At 38.2% G+C, this 23,140-nt stretch overlaps 1 protein-coding gene across 1 annotated transcript in view; it reads right to left on the bottom strand.

Moving 5' to 3' along the window:
- Positions 1-23,140, bottom strand: part of KIAA1549 (KIAA1549 ortholog) — a 310,123-nt gene that overhangs the window by 37,163 nt on the left and 249,820 nt on the right. The window contains 5 exon segments of the mRNA XM_053718941.1: positions 150-202; positions 6,437-6,748; positions 8,329-8,473; positions 15,430-15,653; positions 19,555-19,760. Of these exon segments, the coding sequence (XP_053574916.1) occupies positions 150-202; positions 6,437-6,748; positions 8,329-8,473; positions 15,430-15,653; positions 19,555-19,760 (940 nt within the window).

Below are 23,140 nucleotides of genomic sequence, written 5' to 3'. Positions count from 1 at the left end.
ACAGTGAATATCATCACCAATGACACAAAATATCTGACATATAAACCTGTTATATCTCAGTAGGTGAATGTGCAATGCAATGTATGTAATGTCTGTGTGGATGATGTGATGTGCGTACACTGCCCCCTCCTGTTAGTTATGATAATTACCTGGTCATATGGCTGGGAGCCGAAGCTTGAGTCATCCCATAGTCAGTGAACCTCTGGAAGACAAAAGGGAATGGCAGTGTTATTGCTTTTTATCTTGGCTAATAAGTAGGGTGACCATATTGCCGCTTTAAAAAGGGACACATATGAAAAATACATATGGAAAAGGCCCTGACATATGTATTTTGTATATGTGTCCCTTTTTAAAGCGGCAATATGGTCACCCTACTAATAAACTACATCACAGAACCAGAACCCGTTCTTCCCAGTGGATGCAAATGAATACATCAACATACAAATATATTAGTGCATTATGAAGTATCTTCTACGTACAATAACGCAGGACTTTCCGTCTACCAGCTGAATGCAAAGGTCAATTTGGCAGTCTAAGCATTTTCTGACCAACCTCTCTTTAGCCCTACGTTTGCAGTAACACACCCCTATCCTGACATTGGGCTAGATTACAAGTGGTGCGCTATTTAGCAATTTCACTAGAGTGTAAACTTCGATAGAAGTAAGCTTTTTAAACGTGCGCTAACCAAAGGACTTTGCGATATAGTGACCTCATTGACTTATTCTCCCCATAGACATCAATGGAGAGAGCAGAAGAAAAAAAAACACTTATCACTTGCACGCTAACCCGACAAGTTATTCATATTTTACATTCCAATGTTCTTTACTTACAGAACAATGTTATTTTTACTGTGAATATTTCTAAATATATCTGTATATACCTATATATCGCTTCCTATATCTATTTGCGCCTTGTCCGTTATGTGAAAAAAGACTATATTGCTCCTCGCACTGGTCTCCAGGCTCAAGACCCGATTGGCTCCTCCCATATAAGGAAAGTGGTGGGTGGAGTGTGACCATTGAACAATAACTGCATCAAACAAGGTGTTACTCTCTTCTAATAATGTTTAGACTGCTGATATGTCTGCAGAAAAATGTAATTACAAGCTTTTACTGTCCCACACATATTGTCACCATGTTATGTTGAAGGTATCCTGACTGTCATAATACAACTTGTAATACGAGCGCAACCCAACGCAGAAAAAAGCCTCCGACAAAGTTAACGCGGGAGCGCTAGTTTACACTCCACCCATGTCAGGGTGCCAGGAATCAGACTGAGACGAGCCAGGAATCAAAACCAGAACTAGTAGTCAGACGAGCCGAGTCAGGAGCCAAAGCGAATAGTCAGACGAGCCGACTCAGGCGCCAAAGCGAGTAGTCAGACGAGCCGGAATCAGGAACAAGGAGAACAGCAGAGTCAGGAACAAGCCAGGGATCAGGAACCAGGAGGGACGTCAGACAGCCAGGTAATACACAGGAGCTCTCACAAACAGGTCTGAGACAACGCAAGGGCAAAGCCCTTTAAATAATAAGTGATGACATCACAATTCTGAGACTGCATCCTGTCTCAGACTGATGATGAACACCAGTCTGGCCATAAAAGGAAGTGCAGGAAATGAGCAGCATCACACAGTATGCACCAGAGTCAGCAAGAGAGGTGAGTAAAATGGCTGCCAGCAGCACATGGCAAACAAAGGAGGAAAAAAAACCTGACAACTCATAATCTAGCCCTTATTAGGTTGTGGTTTCAAAGCACCAAACCAACTATTTCATAAAAAAAAAAAAAATGAAAATGCAATTTCTCAAACATTTTATACTCTGCAGCTGGTATAAGAAGTCATTGGAAATACATTAAGAGAAAAACAATTTGACAGTATACTGTCCCTTTAACACAAGAATGTATTTTACAGCAGCTGTTTTCAGTAATATTCCATGTTGGAAATGTTCCAGCCAATTAGCATAAACACTGCAGGCATATTATAGGCTGGGATGCAGTAAGCTACCACTAATACATTTACAGTATATACATATATAAATAGTATATTTCCATGTTTATAATATTTATACCTCAGAAGCCAAAAGTATTTTAAAACATAACATATATTCTTTCTGATACCAAAACATCTAGTTATCTTGAAAGCTTGCATTTCTACCCCACTAAAGGAAATAAAAGTATCACTGTCACTTTAAAGAAACAGTCCAATGCGATAAAATGATCTAATTTGCAGCTACCAAAACCCAGACACAAAGGGGAAAAGATAATGTTTGTGCACAGTCTTGGAATAAGGGATAGAAAAGTTTTTACTCACTTTTGGGCACTATATTGTGTCAGCCCGGTACCATACTGGTGTTTTTATGATTCCTGGATATTAGACATTGCTTATCCTGACCCTCCACTGGGAATACGAAGGAACTCTGGACACGTATAGGTGTTTTTATTTGCTTACATATACCTCACATGTTTGTGAATTCCAAATGTAGTAGTATTTGTATGTGTGCTGTCTTTTTTATCATTAAAACGGTATAACGCTATTTGTAGCTTTCGTGTTCTGCCTTGCATATCTATCTGGCACACAGAGAGGCACTCAGGAATTCCTATTTGGATACTACTTGTATGCTTTACCACACGTTTGGAAGCACTACACCATACTCCAGGAGGGGAAGATTTAACCAGCTTCTACCATACACCCAGTATTTGGACGAACCGGAGGTCTAACCCTCACAGATGCAGCAAACTTACCTCATAGGATTAAGGTAACTTCTTGTAAGTGGAATACCTACCGGCTTTTTATTACTGAATGTTGAATATATTATTGTATACCTTTGGTCGTCACTTTTTTAATTGTTTCATTATGATTATGTTATTTCACTCTGAGATCAACCTATAGCTAGCTCCACCCCCTCTTTATATATATATATATATATATATTAGGGTTGCACCGATACTTGTGCAAATGCTCCGATGCTTAAACCGATACCTTCAGATCTTACCAAATCTTTTCAAACTGCATGTTTACATTTAATTTTAAGTGGAGGAGTGGATACTTAAGTAAAAATTGTTCACTTTTGTTCTGCCAATACAAATTGCTGTTATTTGTATTATTGTATGTGTGAGAGCAGTGCTGCAAAAGCTGCTACTATACAGCTGGAAGCCTACCTTGGAAAGATCACTGTACCTCGTTCAGACTAACCCCTGAAGTACTGGGCAGTTAATAAACTGAGATTTCCAGGTCTGGCTAAAATGGTTCAAAAATATATTTCTGCCCCATGCAGTAGTGTGAAAGACTGTTCAGCTTAGCGTCAAACGTCCTTACTGATAGCAGAAACTTATAGACTTATAGCTTAACATGGAGAGATGCTTTTGTTCCTTAAAAAGAACTTGCCAGTAACTTTTGAAAAAATATTCTAATTGCTAGATTGCCTGTTATACTGCTAGTTCTCATCTTGCACAATTATGCTCAAAACATACTGTACTCTGAGGAGCATCCTTAGATTATTTAATTGCAGGAAGAGTGTTTATAGGACAAATTAAGTTAATTCATATGAACACTAATTCTACAATCTATAGGACTAGATTTAGATTACATTTGATTGGAAAGCTTTACCAATTATTGTGCTTGGGAAACTGTCACATGACATAAAAAAGTATCGGTGAGTATATATATATACACTGCACACATATATACACACATATATACAGTATCCCACAAAAGTGAGTACACTCCTCACATTTTTGTAAATATTTTATTATATCTTTTCATGTAACAACACTGAAGAAATTACACTTTGCTACAATGTAAAGTAGTGAGTGTACAGCCTGTATAACAGTGTACATTTGCTGTCCCCTCAAAAAAACTCAACACACAGCCATTAATGTCTAAACCATTGGCAACAAAAGTGAGTACAACCCTAAGTGCACAGAAATTCATTGATGGTTACAGGAAGCAATTGATTTCAGTTATTTTTTCCAAGGGGTAAGCTACCAAATATTAAATTGAGGGTGCCAATAATTTTGCCCACTCCATTTTTCGAGTTTTGCATGGAATGTGTCAGATTTGCCTTTTTTTCTCCACTTTTTTGTGTCATAACAATACAAACCAAAGAAATAAACATGAGAATGCCTAAAGGACATGGATTACTGGAACCATGTCCTGTGGTTCGCCACTTCGACCAGAAAATTGTTGCAATTACAAATGTTTAGGCATTCTCATGTTTATTTCTTTGGTTTGTATTGTTATGACACAAAAAAGTGGAGAAAAAAAAAGGCAAATCTGACACATTCCACGCAAAACTCGAAAAATGGAGTGGGCAAAATTATTGGCACCCTCAATTTAATATTTGGTAGCTTACCCCTTGGAAAAAATAACTGAAATCAATTGCTTCCTGTAACCATCAATGAGTTTCTTACACCTCTCTACTGGAACTTTGGACCACTCTTCTTTTGCCAACTGCTCCAGGTCTCTCAGATTAGAAGGGTTCCTTTTCCCAACTGCTGTTTTGAGATCTCTCCACAGGTGCTCTATGGGATTGAGATCTGGACTCATTGATGCCCAGTTCAGTACTCTCCAGCGCTTTGTCTTAAACCATTTCTGAGTGCTTTTTGATGTGTGCTTTGGGTCATTGTACTGCTGTAAGACCCATGACCTCTGATGGAGACTCAACTTTCTGACACTGGGCCCTACATTGCACCACAGAATTCTTTGGCAGTCTTCAGATTTCATAATGCCATGCACATAGTCAAGACATCCAGTGCCTGAAGCAGCAAAGCAACCCCAAAACATCAGTGAACCTCCAACATGTTTGACTGTAGGGACTGTATTCTTTTCTTTAAAAGCCTAATTTCTTTTTTCTGAAAACAGTAGAATAATGGGCTTTACCAAAAAGCTGTAAATTTGTTTCATCTTTCCACAGCACATTCTCCCAAAAGGATTTTGACTTCTTCAGGTTAGTTTTAGCAAACTCCAATCTGGCTTTTTTATTTTTCTGTGTCGGCCATGGGGTCCTCCTAGGTCTCCTACCATAGCATCCCTTTTCATTCAGATGGCGACGTATGGTGCGAGCTGACACATTTGTACCCTGTGCCTGAAGGTCAGCTTGAATTTGTCTGGAAGTTGACTGAGGTTCTTTAGCCACCATTCAAACAATCCTTCATTGCAATCTTTGATCAATTTTTCTCTTTTGCCCACGTCCAGGGAGATTAGCTACAGTGCCATGGGCTGTAAACGTCTTGACAATGTTGCTCACAGTGGACACAGGAACATTAAGATCTCTGGAGATGGACTTGTAACCTTGAGATTGTCCATGCTTTTTCACAATTTTTTTTCTCAAATCTTCAGACAATTCTTTGCTGCTCTTTCTCTTCTCCATGCTCAGTGTGGCACATAGAGAGACACAGCAGAAAGGTTGAGTCAATTTTTCACCATTTTAACTGGTTGCCTGTGTGATTTTTATATCGTCAACAACTGTTAAATGATACAGATGAGTTAAATTTTGTCCAGTCCATTTGTGTCATACCAATACAAACCAAAGAAATAAACACGAGAATGCCTAAACATTTGTATTTGCAACAATTTTCTGGGCGAAGTGGTACATTATCTGACAGAAATGCAGGGGTGTCAATATTTTTGGCCATGACTGTATATAGGTATACTGTAGGTATATATACAGATTTATATAAAAGTATATATATATATATATATATATATATATATAAATATTACAAATATTTCAACATGAAAAACATTATAATGTGTACTATTAATAGCTCAGTTTGGGTTGGCGCACAAGTATAGGTGTTTTTTTTTTTCAATTTGTGCATTACATTGTCTGAGGAGAATACATTAATGTGGTCGCGATAACTGAAGACCAACTCTTTGCGTCGGGTTCTGGTCACGTACAAACTTTGACTTTTCAAATTGTAATATGAGCGCTACCTGATGCACGTAAAAAGTCAACTTCTAGTGAGCGGCAGCGCTAAATAGTGCACCACTTGTAATCTAGCCCTGTATCTTTAGTATCCTTTGATAACTGGATGGGAACACAAGTCACAAGAATGGTTAACAAACATTGAGGACCGGATTAACCAATTAGCATGAATACATAGGTGTGCATCTACAAATATTTAAGAGCAGTGGAAAGCGGTAGGAGCACCAGTGCATTCAGTGCTTTACGGGTGTTAAACACAACATTTAGGCAAGTGATATTCTGCAATACATTAGATCATTCAGTTATTGCAGCTTTATGTCCATTTAAGATATTTCGTTTTGAGAAATATATACACTTATGGAATAAAATTGGGCATGTTGGACAGTCTGGATCAAGTAACTCAAGAGTGGCATATTTTAGCCCTTTGCCATTTACAAAAACATAAATTTGCTACCTATGCATTAAGGATATATAGGATATTCTTACTTGATTACAAGCTATGTTTCACTTACATTAAAGTGAGTGGTTTGTTGAGGGTATGCGCTACTCCATGGTGCAGTGCCACGTCCAGTACGAGCAGTGGAGCTGCTTATAGGCCCTGAGCTTCCTCCAGTTTGTCCTCCTCCTGTACCCCCAGCTGTCTGGCTGCTGGGAGCCACCAGTGCAAAGGCATCGTCCAATAGAGACTGCATGGTTTGCCTCACTTCTTCAATGGAAGGTTGGGGGGCCACATACTGAGCAGGAGGAGCTCGTAAGGAGGAACCAGGAAATTTCCCCAGGTCAGAGACTGGAGTTGGATTATCAGATGGGAGATCTGGGTCAGACTGCAGAAACAGAAGAGAGTCATTTCTTGTATCCTTAAAGACAATTGTCCGAACTGAAGTTTTTTAACTGACATATTAGAGATGGATAGAAAAGATGTAATCATGACAATCAGTCTCCCTATGACTAAACTACAATGAATAATTGCCCTGTATGATAAATGTCTGTTAACAATAATGATGCATTTAAATGAATAATGCTATATTCACAATTTACAATATCTGTGACTATTGATAAAAAAAACTAAAAAAAAACTGTTCTAATGTTAATCCCGTAGACACACTGGGGCACATTTATCAAGCTCCGAACGGAGCTTGACGGCCCGTGTTTCTGGCGAGTCTTCAGACTCGCCAGAAACACAAGTTATGGAGCAGCGGTCTAAAGACCGCTGCTCCATAACCCTGTCCGCCTGCTCTGATGTGGCGGACAGGAATCGCCGGAATTCAACCCGATCGAGTACGATCGGGTTGATTGACACCCCCCTGCTGGCGGCCGATTGGCTGCGAGTCTGTAGGGGGCGGCGTTGTACCAGCAGCTCTTGTGAGCTGCTGGTGCAATGCTGAATACAGGGAGCGTATTGCTCTCCGCATTCAGCAAGGTCTGTCGAACCTGATCCGCACTGTCGGATCAGGTCCGACAGACATATGATAAATAGGCCCCATAGTGTCATTTTGTCTAGATATGTCTAAATAATGACTTTTTAATTCAGAATATGTCGAGTTTTAAATCACTGTGTTATATTATTGGAGTCCTTGGGATGTAATAGATATATCTATCTTATATTGTTTCACCTGAGGAAGGGGAGGAGCCCTGAAACGCATAGTGTAGATTACAGATCTGGCCAGGCAAGCAGTTTGTTTTGTCTCTCAACATACAGGCGTTTTATCTTTATCCATTCTGATCTATGTTTTATATAGCCTTGTGTTTTATTTCTTTTATATTGTACTCTATATGTATGATTCATAGTTTGTGGCATTCTTTTATTTCTTTTTATTAGATTGTGATACTTATATAATTAGCGCTGTCTATTTTAATGACTATCTTATATATAGGTAAGTCTGAGACGTCACACATAATACACAAGCAAGTGACCAATTTAAAAAAAAAAAATGTATAAGGCGACAATACAATTTTGGAAGTAAAAACATGGAAACCATGAACGGATACTAACAAATGTTGTTAATAAAAAAGCATTTCACAGTCCTGCAGGCATGAGCAGAACCTACATTAATATCAAAGCTTCAATTACTATCGATTTAACCCCATCCAAGGTATAGAGGGTGCTATGGTGGCATTAATGCATTTGAAAACATTGTGATAAGTGGTAATCAAGCAGTTTTCAAATGGACTGGAATAAATTCATATGTAAAATGCCCCTTTTATGTGTGAAATTTATCTAAAACTATCTAAATTAACTAAAGTGAATGGCACTGACTGAGTTAATTATTTTTCAGTCAAATATCTACTTAAATCTATTTACTTATTATTTTTTTACCATTTCACTGGCGATGTGTGCACGTCATGTCTGCTAGCACAAAAAAATAAACTATACAAATTAATTTCTGGAGATAAAATAACATACCACATAAGCCGAGTTACTGACTCCAGGGGGTCTCTTGTAAGTTCCATCACTGTCAGTGTTAATTAGACGGTCTCTATCTGCGTCTGAAGGGCTTCCGGATCCTTGTTGTCTGCGCCGTTGCTTGGGAGAGCGTCGTGTTCGGGAACTGCACAAATGGGACAAAAAAAGTTCACTTGTCAGAGGTTAAATTAAGTAAATGTCAAAAATGATTTGAATAATAATCTAAAAAAAAAGGAAATACAAAGGTTCTGCATATTTTCTTAGCAAACTAATGAAAATATTATTATATTAAAGAAAAAGCATTTAAAACTGTATTATATTTTTTTCATAAAACAAATGTTCCTTTGTTTTAGTTCCTTTTGCCTAGATTACGAGTTTTGTCGTAAAGACCCGCGGTGCTAACAAGCCTTTTTTTTCCAGCGCACCCTTAAGCCAACGCTGATATTACAAGTTGTCTGAATGGCTGCGTTAGCCTCAGAAAAGGGAGCGTTGAGCCAAATTTAGCTTCCCTTCAACTCTCAATACCAGCGTTGCCTACGGTAGTGGTAAGCTTGAAAAACGTGCTCGTTCACGATTTCCCCATAGGAAACAATGGGGCTGAGCTGGCTGAAAAAACACCTGCAAAAAAGCAGCATTCAGCTCCTAACGCAGCCCCATTGTTTCCTATGGGGAAACACTTCCTAAGTTTACACCTAACACCCTAACATGAACCCCAAGTCTAAACACCCCTAACCTTACACTTATTAACCCCTAATCTGCTGCCCCCGCTATCGCTGACACCTGCATTATACTATTAACCCCTAATATGCCGCTCCGGACACCGCCGCAACCTACATTATAGCTATAAACCCCTAATCTGCTGTCTCTAACATCGCCGACACCTACATTATATGTATTAACCCCTAATATGTCCCCCGCCAACGTCGCCGCCACCTACCAACACTTATTAACCCCTAATCTGCCGACCGGACATCGCCGCCACTATAATAAATGTATTAAACCCTAAACTGCCGCACTCCAGCTTCGCAAACACTATAATAAATTTTATTAACCCCTAATCTGCCCTCCCTAACATCGCCGCCACCTACCTACAATCATTAACCCCTAATCTGCCGCCCCCAACATCGCTGCTACTATAATAAAGTTATTAACCCCTAAACCTAAGTCTAACCCTAACACCCCCCTAAGATAAAAATATAATTTAAATAAAACAAAATAAATTTACTATAATTAAATAAATTATTCCTATTTAAAACTAAATACTTACCTATAAAATAAACCCTAATATAGCTACAATATAACTAATAATTACATTGTAGCTATTTTAGGGTTTATATTTATTTTACAGGCAACTTTGTATTTATTTTAACTAGGTACAATAGCTATTAAATAGTTAATAACTATTTAATAGCTACCTAGTTAAAATAATTACAATATTACCTGTAAAATAAATCCTAACCTAAGTTACAATTACACATAACACTACACTATCAATAAATTAATTAAATAAATTACCTACACTTATCTAAACTCAAATACAATTACAGATACTCGTCGACTTACGACCGCGTTACGTTCTGACCTTCCGGTCGTAAGACGATTTGGACGTAAGTCGGACAAAATACAGATGGCATGTAAATAATATGGTCTATTGTGTGATGTGTTGGGCTGACATTTCATGATTAATAATAACAATAACACCAGAGTTGTTTTAAATTAAATTCCTTTACTAATACAGTATCATCACAGTATGAATAATAAAATAACCTTTACTGTACTGTACCTGTACTGTGCAAATAATAACATAATATTTACTGTGCAAATACTATTACTGTACTGTACCTATACTGTACTGTAATAAAATAACATTTTTTTTTGTACTCTACCTGTAGTACTATGCAAATAATAACATAACATTTTAACATTTAACATAACATTTTAACATTTACTGTACCTGTACAGTAGTTTGCAGGAACTTTAACACTTATTTTACTTTAAATTTTTTAGAAAAGTAACTGAACTTAAATTTTTCTTTTACTGTACTTTTACAGTTATGTCATCAGAGTTACAGTATTATCATCTTGGTGAGTTGAGGCTGGAGGGGTTTCAGATGCAGTGTTCTTTTCAAAAAACATGCTGAGCTTTGTTTGACGCGTTTGTTTCTTTTTCTCCTCATAGATTTCACGATAGCCACGCACAGCTTCCTGAATTTGACGGTCAACCTTGTTAAATCTTTCAACATTCTGGTCCATGTTTTCAAAACAGGAGACAGCTTTATTTAGCAATGTAAAGCCTTCAGCCAACCCCTTTGCAGTGAATTTCTTCTCTGGCTCTTCTTCTTCTTTGTCTTCTTCCTCTCTCCTATTTTCCTCTGCAACTCTCTCTGCTTCCAGTTCTATTAGATCTTCATTTGAAAGTTCTTTTGACTCATAATCTAACAGCTCTTCTACATCTTCCACTTCACATTCCAATTCAAGATTGTTTGCAAGTCTTACAATGTTTTCTCGAATTTCATCAAGCTCTTCCTCTGTTTCAAATCTCTCAAATCTGGTCACATATCGTTTTAGGCACTTCTTCCAAATTCCATTCATGCACTTTTCTGTTACATCCTCCCACGCTGCTGCAATATTTTTTATGCACTGAAGAATGTTATAACTTTTCCAAAAATCACGCAATGTTATGTCATCATCAGCATCTGTAGCAGCTATGGCTTGGGCGAATGTAGATCTGAGGTAGTATGCTTTAAACGTGGCAATTGCCCCTTGGTCCATAGGTTGAATGAGTGGTGTTGTGTTAGGTGGCATATAAACCACTTTTACATCAGGATTAAGGTCACCCAGGTGTGGTGGATGTCCAGGTGCGTTGTCTAAAATCATTAAAATTTTGAACGGGATTACTTTCCCTAAGCAATATTCACGAACTTGGGGAATGAAACAGTTAACAAACCAGTCTGTGAACAATGCCTGAGTCATCCACGATTTAGCATTTGACCGGTAATACACAGGCAGCGTGTGCTTATTAATGTTTTTAAATGCACGTGGGTTTTCTGAGCGATAGATAAGAAATGGCTTAAGCTTAAAACCAACAACGTTTCCTCCAAGTAACAAGCTTACACGATCTTTGAATGCTTTAAATCCTGGCATGGTTTTGGATTCTTGGTGAATGTATGTGCGCTCAGGCATCCGTTTCCAGAACAGACCCGTTTCATCAACGTTGAATATTTGTTCAGGTAAATACCCTCCCTCTTGGATTAATTCATCCAAAGTGTCAATGAACTTTGCAGCGGCTTCTGAATCTGCACTTGCTGCTTCTCCTGAAACCCGCACATTATGCAGACTGAATCTTCTTCTAAAACGTTTAAACCATCCAGTGCTTGCCTGGAAATTCTCTTTGTAATCCTCACCAGCTTTCTCCTTTAAAGTCTCAAACAAACTTTTAGCCTTCATCTGAATTGTTAGAAGGCTTATGGGTGTACGTTTTTGTATTTGATCTTCTATCCACAACATTAATAATTTCTCCATTTCATGAATGGGCCCTTGACGTTGTTTTGTTATTATTGTTGATTTCATTGGTGTGGAACCTTTTACAGCTTCACGTATGCGTTCCTTGTCCTTAATGATTGTGGAAACTGTGGAATGCGACAGTTTCATATCACGGGCAATCGCATTCACTTTTTTACCTTCATCATACTGCTTTATTACTTTCATTTTTAACTCCAAATCAAGAGCTTTCCTCTTCTTTGTAGCCTCTTTGCCACTACACGGTACCGGCCTTTTGGACTGCGACATGGTCAGACCCATACAAAGGCTGCTGCTTACAGTCACTTCTCATCACACACAAGCACCGCCTTTGCGCACACAAGCAGTCTTGCTGATGGTCGTAAGTACCGCCTTTGCGACCGATGGTCGTAAGTACCGCCTTTGCGCACACAAGCACTGCCTTGCCCCTTTACGCACATACGCAAATAAGCATCACCCTCAGTGCGACCGATGGACGTAAGTACCGCCTTTGCGCACACAAGCACTTCCTTGCCCCTTTACGCACATACGCAAATAAGCATCACCCTCAGCGCGACCGATGGACGTAAGTACCGCCTTTGCGACCGATGGTCGTAAGTACCGCCTTTGCGACCGGTACCACCTTTGCGCACGTATCGCCTCTTCAGTGCGACCGATAGTCGTAAGTACGGATGGCCGTAAGTCGCATAGGTCGTAAGTCGACGAGTATCTGTAATTAAACTAAACTATAGTACAAAAAAAAACAAAAAAACACTAAATTACAAAAAATAAAAAAATATTACAAGAATTTTAATCTAATTACACCTAATCTAAGCCCCCTAATAAAATAAAAAAGCCCCCCAAAATAATAAAATGCCCTACCCTATACTAAATTACAAAGTAATCAGCTCTTTTACCAGCCCTTAAAAGGGCTTTTTGCAGGGCATTGCCCCAAAGTAATCAGCTCTTTTACCTGGAAAAAAAATTATAATCCCCCCCCAACATTACAACCCACCACCCACACACCCCTACTCTAAAACCACCCGATCCCCCCTTAAAAAAACCTAACACTACCCCCCTGAAGGTCACCCTACCTTGAGCCGTGTTCAGCCAGCCAGCCACCGATGGAACAGAAGAGGACATCCAGACCGGCAGAAGTCTTCATTCTATCTGGGCAGAAGAGGACATCTGGACCGACAGACATCTTCATCCAGGCGGCATCTTCTATCTTCATCCTTCCGGAGCGGAGCCATCTTCTATCCAGCCGACGTGGAGCCATCCTCTTCTTCGAACGGACTAACGACGAATGAAAGTTCCTTTAAATGACGTCATCCAAGATGGCGTCCCTCGAATTCCGATTGGCTGATAGGATTCTATCAGCCAATCGGAATTAAGGTAGGAAAAATCTGATTGATTTAATCAGCCAATCGGATTGAACTTCAATCTGATTGGCTGATTAAATCAACCAATAAGATTTTTTCGAGGGACGCCATCTTGGATGACGTCATTTAAAGGAACCTTCATTTGTCGTTAGTCCGTCGGAAGAAGAGGATGGCTCCACGTTGGCTGGATAGAAGATGGCTCCGCTCCGGAAGGATGAAGATAGAAGATGCCGTCTGGATGAAGATGTCTGCCGGTCCGGATGTCCTCTTCTGCCCGGATAGGATGAAGACTTCTGCCGGTCCGGATGTCCTCTTCTGTTCCATCAGTGGCCAGCTGGCTGAACACGGCTCAAGGTAGGGTGATCTTCAGGGGGGTAGTGTTTTTTTAAGGGAGGTTCGGGTGGTTTTAGAGTAGGGGTGTGTGGGTGGTGGGTTGTAATGTTGGGGGGGATTGTATTTTTTTTTCCAGGTAAAAGAGCTGATTACTTTGGGGCAATGCCCCGCAAAAAGCCCTTTTAAGGGCTGGTAAAAGAGCTGATTACTTTGTAATTTAGTATAGGGTAGGGCATTTTATTATTTTGGGGGGCTTTTTTATTTTATTAGGGGGCTTAGATTAGGTGTAATTAGATTAAAATTCTTGTAATATTTTTTTATTTTTTGTAATTTAGTGTTTTTTTGTACTATAGTTTAGTTTATTTAATTGTATTTGAGTTTAGATAATTGTAGGTAATTTATTTAATTAATTTATTGATAGTGTAGTGTTATGTGTAATTGTTACTTAGGTTAGGATTTATTTTACAGGTAATATTGTAATTATTTTAACTAGGTAGCTATTAAATAGTTAACTATTTAATAGATATTGTACCTAGTTAAAATAAATACAAAGTTGCCTGTAAAATAAATATAAACCCTAAAATAGCTACAATGTAACTATTAGTTATATTGTAGCTATATTAAGGTTTATTTTAAAGGCAAGTATTTAGTTTTAAATAGGAATAATTTATTTAATTATAGTAAATTTATTTTGTTTTATTTAAATTATATTTAACTTAGGGGGGTGTTAGGGTTAGACTTAGGTTTAGGGGTTAATACATTTATTATAGTAGCGGCGAAATTGGGGGTGGCAGATTAGGGGTTAATAATTGTAGGTAGGTGGCAATGATGTTAGGGAGGGCAGATTAGGGGTTAATAAGATTTATTATAGTGTTTGTGAGGCGGGAGTGCGGCGGTTTAGGGGTTAATACATTTATTATAGTGGCGGGGATGTCCGGTCGGCAGATTAGGGGGTTAATAAGTGTAGGTAGGTGGCGGCGAGGTTGGGGGGGGCAGATTAGGGGTTAATAAATATAATGTAGGTGTCGGCGATGTTAGGGACAGCAGATTAGGGGTTCATAGGGATAATATAGGTGGCGGCGATGTCCATAAAACTCTTAACTACTGACTTTTTTTGCGGTTGGAGTCTTGGCGGTAGAGGCTCTTTTAGGCAAATCCCATAGAAAAGGTAGGATACGCAATTGACGTAAGGGGATTTGCAGTAGCCTCGAGTCGTGGAAGAAAAGTGAGCGGTAGACCCTTTCCTGCTGACTCGTAATACCAGCGTTAGATAAAAAGCAGCATTAGGACCCCTTAACGCTGCTTTTTAAGGCTAACGCAGAACTCGTAATCTAGGCGTTTGTTTCCTTTGTTTTTCCTTTAGTATTCCTCTATATAAGACCAAACACTTTTTTGTTTTTTCTTGTGGGACATGTCACTGTGACAGTCTCATGGACCAGAATTATGTAAACGTGTTCTTTCTGTTAGCGTTAAAATAAAAATAGCTTTAATGTCACTCTTTTTGCAAAACAATAAAAAAAAAGTTTCAATAGAGGTAATTTATTTGAAAGATGTGCATTAAAGGTAAAAGGTCCCTTTAGGGTTACAAAATTTAAAATACCATAGAAAAAATGTTTCCAAATATTATTGCTCCAATTATTTTTTGTTGTTTTTGAAGATTTCGTAAATATTGAGTAAGAGTAATCAAAAGTTACTACATATACAGTAAAAAAATATAGCTACTTAAAATAAAACATCTAGTCAATATTTAGACAGATTGCAAGAGATATGGCAATACTAAACACTAATTTTTCAGCCAGAGAAAAAAGATACTATAAATTGGATTAAGATCTTTTTTTCAACATTCTTCGCACATATACATAAGCATTTTGCACATCTGAAAATCTCACCTCCTTCTTGGTTCAATAAACACAGTAGGAATACCAGAACCTGGGTCCAGGATCTTATCAAACTGCATCTGCACTTTACGATACATGCGCTGCCTCTCTTTAGTATCAGTCATTCCTACCACATCAACCAAAGGAAACTCATAATGGCCTTTGCGTTTGGCACGAAGACGGATCTTATTCCGGTGATGTTCAATCTCTGATTTGTGTCGTAGTGTCGTCTGAATCTGTCAAGTAAGAAAACAAGTTTTATGACAAAAGATTATCAAAAACAAAATTTATGCTTACCTGATAAATTATTTTCTTTTGGAATGATGACGGCCCAGTGTCCTCCATAACATATGGAAAAGCTCTTGTATGGGTCAAGATCTCATACAAGAGCTTTACAACCTTCCCACCTCCCATCTCTCTCTAGTTTTATGTATAGCCGAGTAGAGAATAGCAAAGAAAGTTAGGAAAGGCAAAGCAGGGTCTATGGAGATGTCATTTGAACTGTCGCCCATAAAGCGGGTGGGGCCTGTGGACATCATCATTCCGAAAGAAAATAAATAATTTAGCAGGTAAGCATACATTTTGTTTTCTTTTGTAAAATGATGATGGTTCACAGTCCTCCATAACATGGGATTAAAACCAAAGCCGATATTCTATGTTACGGACAGGGTGGGAAAATACTTTCTCTGACAGTTCCTATTGAGCTGACAGTATGGGCTGAAGGACTAACCTACCAAAAGCCATCAAAACAATAACATTTGGAAAAAGTATGTAAGGAAGATCATGTGGAATTTTGAAAATTTACTCCAAAGATGCATAATTCTTAAAGGCCCATGATGTTGCCACTGCTTTGGTAGAGTGAGCTGTAATGCGTTTAGGAGGCGACTTACCCGCCACCAAGTAAGCCTTGTGAATCACTTGTTTAAGCCAAGATGTCAATACTACCTTTGTAGCTTTCAGTCATTTACTATTTAGCCGCTTGGAGATAGAACTTCAAAGCTCTAAAAATCTTTCCTTAGAGTTATCAGGGTTTGGACAAAGAGAAGAAACAAAAAGGTCTTGATTGATATCAGTCAAAACCACTTTGGAAGAAAATCATATTTAGTGTGCAGTACAGCCTTTTCCTTGTGAAATTATCAAAAACAAAGGATCACAGTATAACACAGACATCTCAGGAACTATTCTGGCAGAAGAGATAGCTAATAAGAAAATCACCTTCCAAGACAACAGTTTTATGTCTATGGAGTTGGTTCAAAGGGAGGACCCTGAAGAACTGAAATAACTAGGTTCAAATTCCAGGGTGGAGAAATCAGTCAACTGTTCTAATTCTAATGCCTGAACAAAGGTCTGAACATCAGGAAGTTTAGCCAACTTCCTATGAAAAAGAACAGATAAAGCTGAAATGTGACCCTTCAGGGAACTAGCTGATAACCCCTTTTCAAAGCAATCTTGTAAGAACTGAAGAATTCTCGGGATCTGAAAGGGACACCAAGACTATTTCTTATAGGAGCACCACACAAAATATGCTTTCCAAATGTTGTGGTAATTCCTTTGAGTCACAGGTTTCCTAGCCTGTATCAGAGTATCAATTACAGAGTCTGAAAATCCTCTCACTCTCAAAACTAGGTGTTCAACCTCCACTCTGTCAAACTTAGAGATTTGAAATCCTGATGGAAAAGAGGACCTTGTGATAACAGGGCTTATCTTAAAGGAAGACGCCATGAGGACGTTGTTGACATCTGTACTAGGTCCACATACCATGTCCTGTGGGGCCAGGATGGAGCAATTAACCTTACTGATGCTGACTCCTGTTTGATCCGAGGAATGACTCTTGGCAGATGAACAAATGGAGAAAACAGGTATGCTAGATGGAATGCCCATGGACATACCAAGGCATCTATCATTCTATAAACCCTGTTAAAATATGTTTCCCAGCCTAACCGGAGCCTGCACTATAGAACCACATCATGTATTAAGCTATTGTCGGTTCTCTTAAAGGGTCATACACATAATTTTGTAAAGTGGTCAAAAAATTATCCCAAAAGCTGCCAGAGGGTTAAAAAGGGTCAGAGGCTTCCCTAATAGAGTTCCCAATGCTAGAAGAATTGTTAAGGACATGATATGGAGAAAAAATTGTGTCATGAGGGGAGCAGGTTAAGTCCCTTGGCTATGCTGTATATGTGTCAGAGTACCTACAAATAGCCTCTGGGCTGTGTAAAGGCACTTACATTATGCAGTAACCCTCCACTGGCTTAAAGGGACAGTCAAGTCTCAAAAAAACTTTCATGATTTAGATAGGGTATATAATTTTAAACAACTTTCCAATTTACTTTTATCATCAATTTTGCCTTGTTCTTTTGGTATTCTTAGTTGTAAACTAAACCTAGGAGGTTCATATGCCAATTTCTTAGACCTTGAAGGCCGCCTATATTCTAAATGCATTTTGATAGTTTTTTATCACTAGAGGGCATTAGTTCATGTGTTTCATATAGATAACATTGAGCCATGCACGTGAATTTACCATGGAGTCAGCTCTGATTGGCTAAAATGCAAGTCTGTCAAAAGAACTGAAATAAGGGGGCAGTCTGCTAAGGCTTAGATAGAAGGTAATTACAGAGGTAAAACATGTATAATTATAACTGTGTTGGTTATTCAAAACTGGGGAATTGGTAATTAAGGGATTATCTATCTTTTAAAACAACAAAAACTCTGGTGTTGATTGTCCCTTTAACAGGCATCTCATCTATTTCAATGCAGTTGCAGCAGTATCCAGTAGCGAGCCCACCCAGTGCAGGTATCGAGTACTGCAGAGTATTGCAGTAGAAAATACTAGATTCCCTCAAGGGGAGGCAAGGGACGGGTCCCAGCGACGTCTGAGGGTAGTTATGGCTGAAGTCCTGTTAAGGAAATGCTGTGCACATAACAGGGTATTCCTGTGTCCCTGTATCATTCAGCCACTGAGTTTTTTCTGTTTTCTTTTTAAAGGGACAGTCAAGTCCAAAAATAACTTTCATTTTTCAAATAGGGCATGTAATTTTAAACAACTTTCCAATTTACTTTTATCAACAAAGCAAACCTAGGAAGACACATATGATCATTTCTAAGCCCTTGAAGGCCGCCTCTATTTTATTTACTTTTCACAGCAGGGGAGAGCAAGCTCATGTAGGCCATATAGATAGCATTGTGATCACGCCCGTGGCTAGTGGCAGACACTGCACTAATTGGCTAAAATGCAACTATATGCAAAATAACTAAAAGTCATGTGATTAGGGGCGGTCAGAAGATGCTTAGATACAAGTTAATCACAGAGGTAAAAAGTGTATTAATATAACAGTGTTGGTTTTGCAAAAAACTGGGGAATGGGTAATAAAGGGATTATCTATCTTTTTAAACAATAAAAATTCTGGTGTTGACTGTCCCTTTAAATTATACTCCCCAGGGACTCTGGGTTTCACAGAGGTCTGAGCTCCCAATTTGTAATCCATAAGCAAGTAGCTGGAACAACCTCTATTCTCAACCATCTCCTATGAGGCCAAGAATAAAAATATTGAGAAATGGGAGGGTTTTAAAGCTCTTGTATGGGTTCTTGATCTCCTCCTAGTGGTGGGAAATATGTCCCATATGTTATGGAGGACTGTAGACCATCATCATTTTACAAAAGAAATATAAGATGCTCTATTAATATGCATCTGTTTATTTCCAGTCTTGAAGGGTTATTTAAAAAAAATAAATCTAAAATAGTTTATATGTACTACTGCATTTTATGAAAAGTGGATGTTCCTTTACTAAAAATATATTCTTGTGGAACATGCTACTGTGCACCAATATAGTGGACATGTTCACATCCACAAAAGAAATTAGCTTGAGTACATTACATGGAACACACAAAACAGGCAAATGGCCAGAATGTGAATGGAATGTGATGTAGAGTTAATCATGTAATTTGTAAGGTATAATTGTACTGGATATCACTACAGCACAACATATTACCTTTTCAGTATACAAGAAACCGTTTAGCAAAATAAAGTTTAGCAAATCAAAAAGGATGTTTTAGTTGCAGCATAGAGATATATTTACATTGCGGTTACTTCTTTAACAAGTTAAGTATGTTTGGCCAGCAAAGCAGTCATTCCTCACCTCCCTATTGATCTTGTTAGCTTCCATCTCTCGCTCAGACATTGATAGGCCATGCATGGGTGGTGCTGTAATGGGCTGCATAGCTATGAGTTGGATCTTGCTTGGAAAGCGCCTGCTGGCTTCAGAGGAGCGGGATATCCTGTCAACGTGCTCAAATATGGAGGCGGAGGAGTGCTGTTCATTACCAGTAATTATTGCAGGAAGATCTGAAGAAACATTGTTGGTCAATCAACACAATACCCCTGAATGTTTTAAAAATAATGCAAGGTGAACAAATCTAAATATTGCCTTAAAGAAATAAATGTGTGCTAAATGGTGATAGTGACATATATGAGAAAATGTTTTACTTCACATAGATATGGAAAAAAAAGTCACCACCGGTCACTGAATGTTATTTCTTTAAAAAGTTGCTATTTAATATATTTAATATATTACTAATAAAACAAGTAAATATCAGATGTAATTAAGAAGCAGGGGAAGGGAGTATGAGTGAGAGAGAGATTTTGTATGTGAAATAGCTGATTGTGTTTATTCAAACCCCCAGCCATAATTAGCATTTCAATACCTAACATAAATACTTGCAGGCTCAGCCCATTGTTGGGCTAGATTATGAGTATTAACATCGCTAGACAGAGGCTTTTTGCTTGTATTCCATTCTTGTGTGCTAACCCGACCGCTTTTATTCAAGTGCTCTAAACCTGACATGAAATATTAATATTTAAAATTCCAATGTTCTTCACATAGAAGAATATGTTCTATTTATTCTTAAATTAAATATATATAAAATTAAAAATAGGTATAGCTATATACAGATATATAGATTATATATATATATATATATATATATATATATATATATTAAATTGATGTTGTATTTCCCCCAGAAAACAACTTTATCAAGCAGTGATTCAACCTACTCCCAGCTGATGAGTGGCAATAACCACGAAACAGCTGTCCTGGGATTGGTCTGAATCACTGTACTACCCCTAGCTAAGCTTAGAAGCTGTGTAATGTGGCGATGCTATGGCGTAAAGGAAAGTCTGCCTTAAAAAACAGGCTAGAAGTAAAAAAGTGAGTCATTGTGAACCTCATTTGCATATCTCACCCAGAATCCTTGGCTGCATTGGAAACAGTGTAATCAGAGAGATTCTGGGATAAAAGCAAGTCTTCTGACTTGTCTAGATTTATAAATGGTTAACACGATGAGTTATTTTCTCTACATATATATATATACAGGGAGTGCAGAATTATTAGGCAAGTTGTATTTTTGAGGATTAATTTTATTATTGAACAACAACCATGTTCTCAGTGAACCCAAAAAACTCATTAATATCAAAGCTGAATATTTTTGGAAGTAGTTTTTAGTTTGTTTTTAGTTTTAGCTATTTTAGGGGGATATCTGTGTGTGCAGGTGACTATTACTGTGCATAATTATTAGGCAACTTAACAAAAAAAAATATATACCCATTTCAATTATTTATTTTTACCAGTGAAACCAATATAACATCTCAACATTCACAAATATACATTTCTGACATTCAAAAACAAAACAAAAACAAATCAGTGACCAATATAGCCACCTTTCTTTGCAAGGACACTCAAAAGCCTGCCATCCATGGATTCTGTCAGTGTTTTGATCTGTTCACCATCAACATTGCGTGCAGCAGCAACCACAGCCTCCCAGACACTGTTCAGAGAGGTGTACTGTTTTCCCTCCTTGTAAATCTCACATTTGATGATGGACCACAGGTTCTCAATGGGGTTCAGATCAGGTGAACAAGGAGGCCATGTCATTAGATTTTCTTCTTTTATACCCTTTCTTGCCAGCCACGCTGTGGAGTACTTGGACGCGTGTGATGGAGCATTGTCCTGCATGAAAATCATGTTTTTCTTGAAGGATGCAGACTTCTTCCTGTACCACTGCTTGAAGAAGGTGTCTTCCAGAAACTGACAGTAGGACTGGGAGTTGAGCTTGACTCCATCCTCAACCCGAAAAGGCCCCACAAGCTCATCTTTGATGATACCAGCCCAAACCAGTACTCCACCTCCACCTTGCTGGCGTCTGAGTCGGACTGGAGCTCTCTGCCCTTTACCAATCCAGCCACGGGCCCATCCATCTGGCCCATCAAGACTCACTCTCATTTCATTAGTCCACAAAACCTTAGAAAAATCAGTCTTGAGATATTTCTTGGCCCAGTCTTGACGTTTCAGCTTGTGTGTCTTGTTCAGTGGTGGTCGTCTTTCAGCCTTTCTTACCTTGGCCATGTCTCTGAGTATTGCACACCTTGTGCTTTTGGGCACTCCAGTGATGTTGCAGCTCTGAAATATGGCCAAACTGGTGGCAAGTGGCATCTTGGCAGCTGCACGCTTGACTTTTCTCAGTTCATGGGCAGTTATTTTGCGCCTTGGTTTTTACACACGCTTCTTGCGACCCTGTTGACTATTTTGAATGAAACGCTGGATTGTTCGATGATCACGCTTCAGAAGCTTTGCAATTTTAAGAGTGCTGCATCCCTCTGCAAGATATCTCACTATTTTTGACTTTTCTGAGCCTGTCAAGTCCTTCTTTTGACCCATTTTGCCAAAGGAAAGGAGTTGCCTAATAATTATGCACACCTGATATAGGGTGTTGATGTCATTAGACCACATCCCTTCTCATTACAGAGATGCACATCACCTAATATGCTTAATTGGTAGTAGGCTTTCGAGCCTATACAGCTTGGAGTAAGACAACATGCATAAAGAGGATGATGTGGTCAAAATACTAATTTGCCTAATAATTCTGCACTCCCTGTATATATATATATATATATATATATATATTAAATACACAGAAAATATTCCCCTATGTGAAGAACAATGGAAGGTGGATTATTTACAGTAAATACATATTTAAACACTATTAAATATGAATATTGCATAAATATGAATTTTCATGTTTTCAGCTACTTGACTGCAAAGGGATCCAATGCACTTGTCTATATATGTATTTATATGTCTGTAATATATACATATATACACATATAAATACATAAATACATATTTACACCCATATAGATACATAAACATATTTAGGCACGTGTATGTATGTATCTCTATGTTAATGCCCTTTGCAAACCTCATATTTTTGAGCCCTTATAACCTTTTAATGCAATTTTTAAAAAATATTTTTTTTATTATTTTTTTATAAGACAGTATTATTGTGAGTGTAACTTTAATTGTACATGTACTTTTGTGCCACTTTTTAGTCCTGCGTAACAGTTAACTAGAGCTCTGAAGTCGTGCTAACCCGATGCACGTTAAATTCAATTGCGCTCAAGCGAAGGTGTTTACTTTAAACTCATAATGCTATATGCGCTATTTCTGTCACGCATCCCAAAGTCCCAAAATGAGCTATTCCCATCTGAAATTTGAAATAGCTGCTTTTGATTGGTTGCCATAAATGGGATCTAGCAGACTTTGACATATTAATCTGACTAATTATTCTATATATCGGACATTAGATATCAGGTTAGAATAAATGTAATGGAACAAACTCCTATTCAGATAAACATCCAAATTGAAATTACTGCCACTGGGAATGAAT

This window comes from Bombina bombina, chromosome 6, assembly GCF_027579735.1.
Source record: "Bombina bombina isolate aBomBom1 chromosome 6, aBomBom1.pri, whole genome shotgun sequence".
Taxonomy (NCBI): domain Eukaryota; kingdom Metazoa; phylum Chordata; class Amphibia; order Anura; family Bombinatoridae; genus Bombina; species Bombina bombina.
The sequence above is the reverse complement of the archived record's forward strand: the minus strand, read 5'-3'. Positions and strand labels throughout refer to the sequence as shown.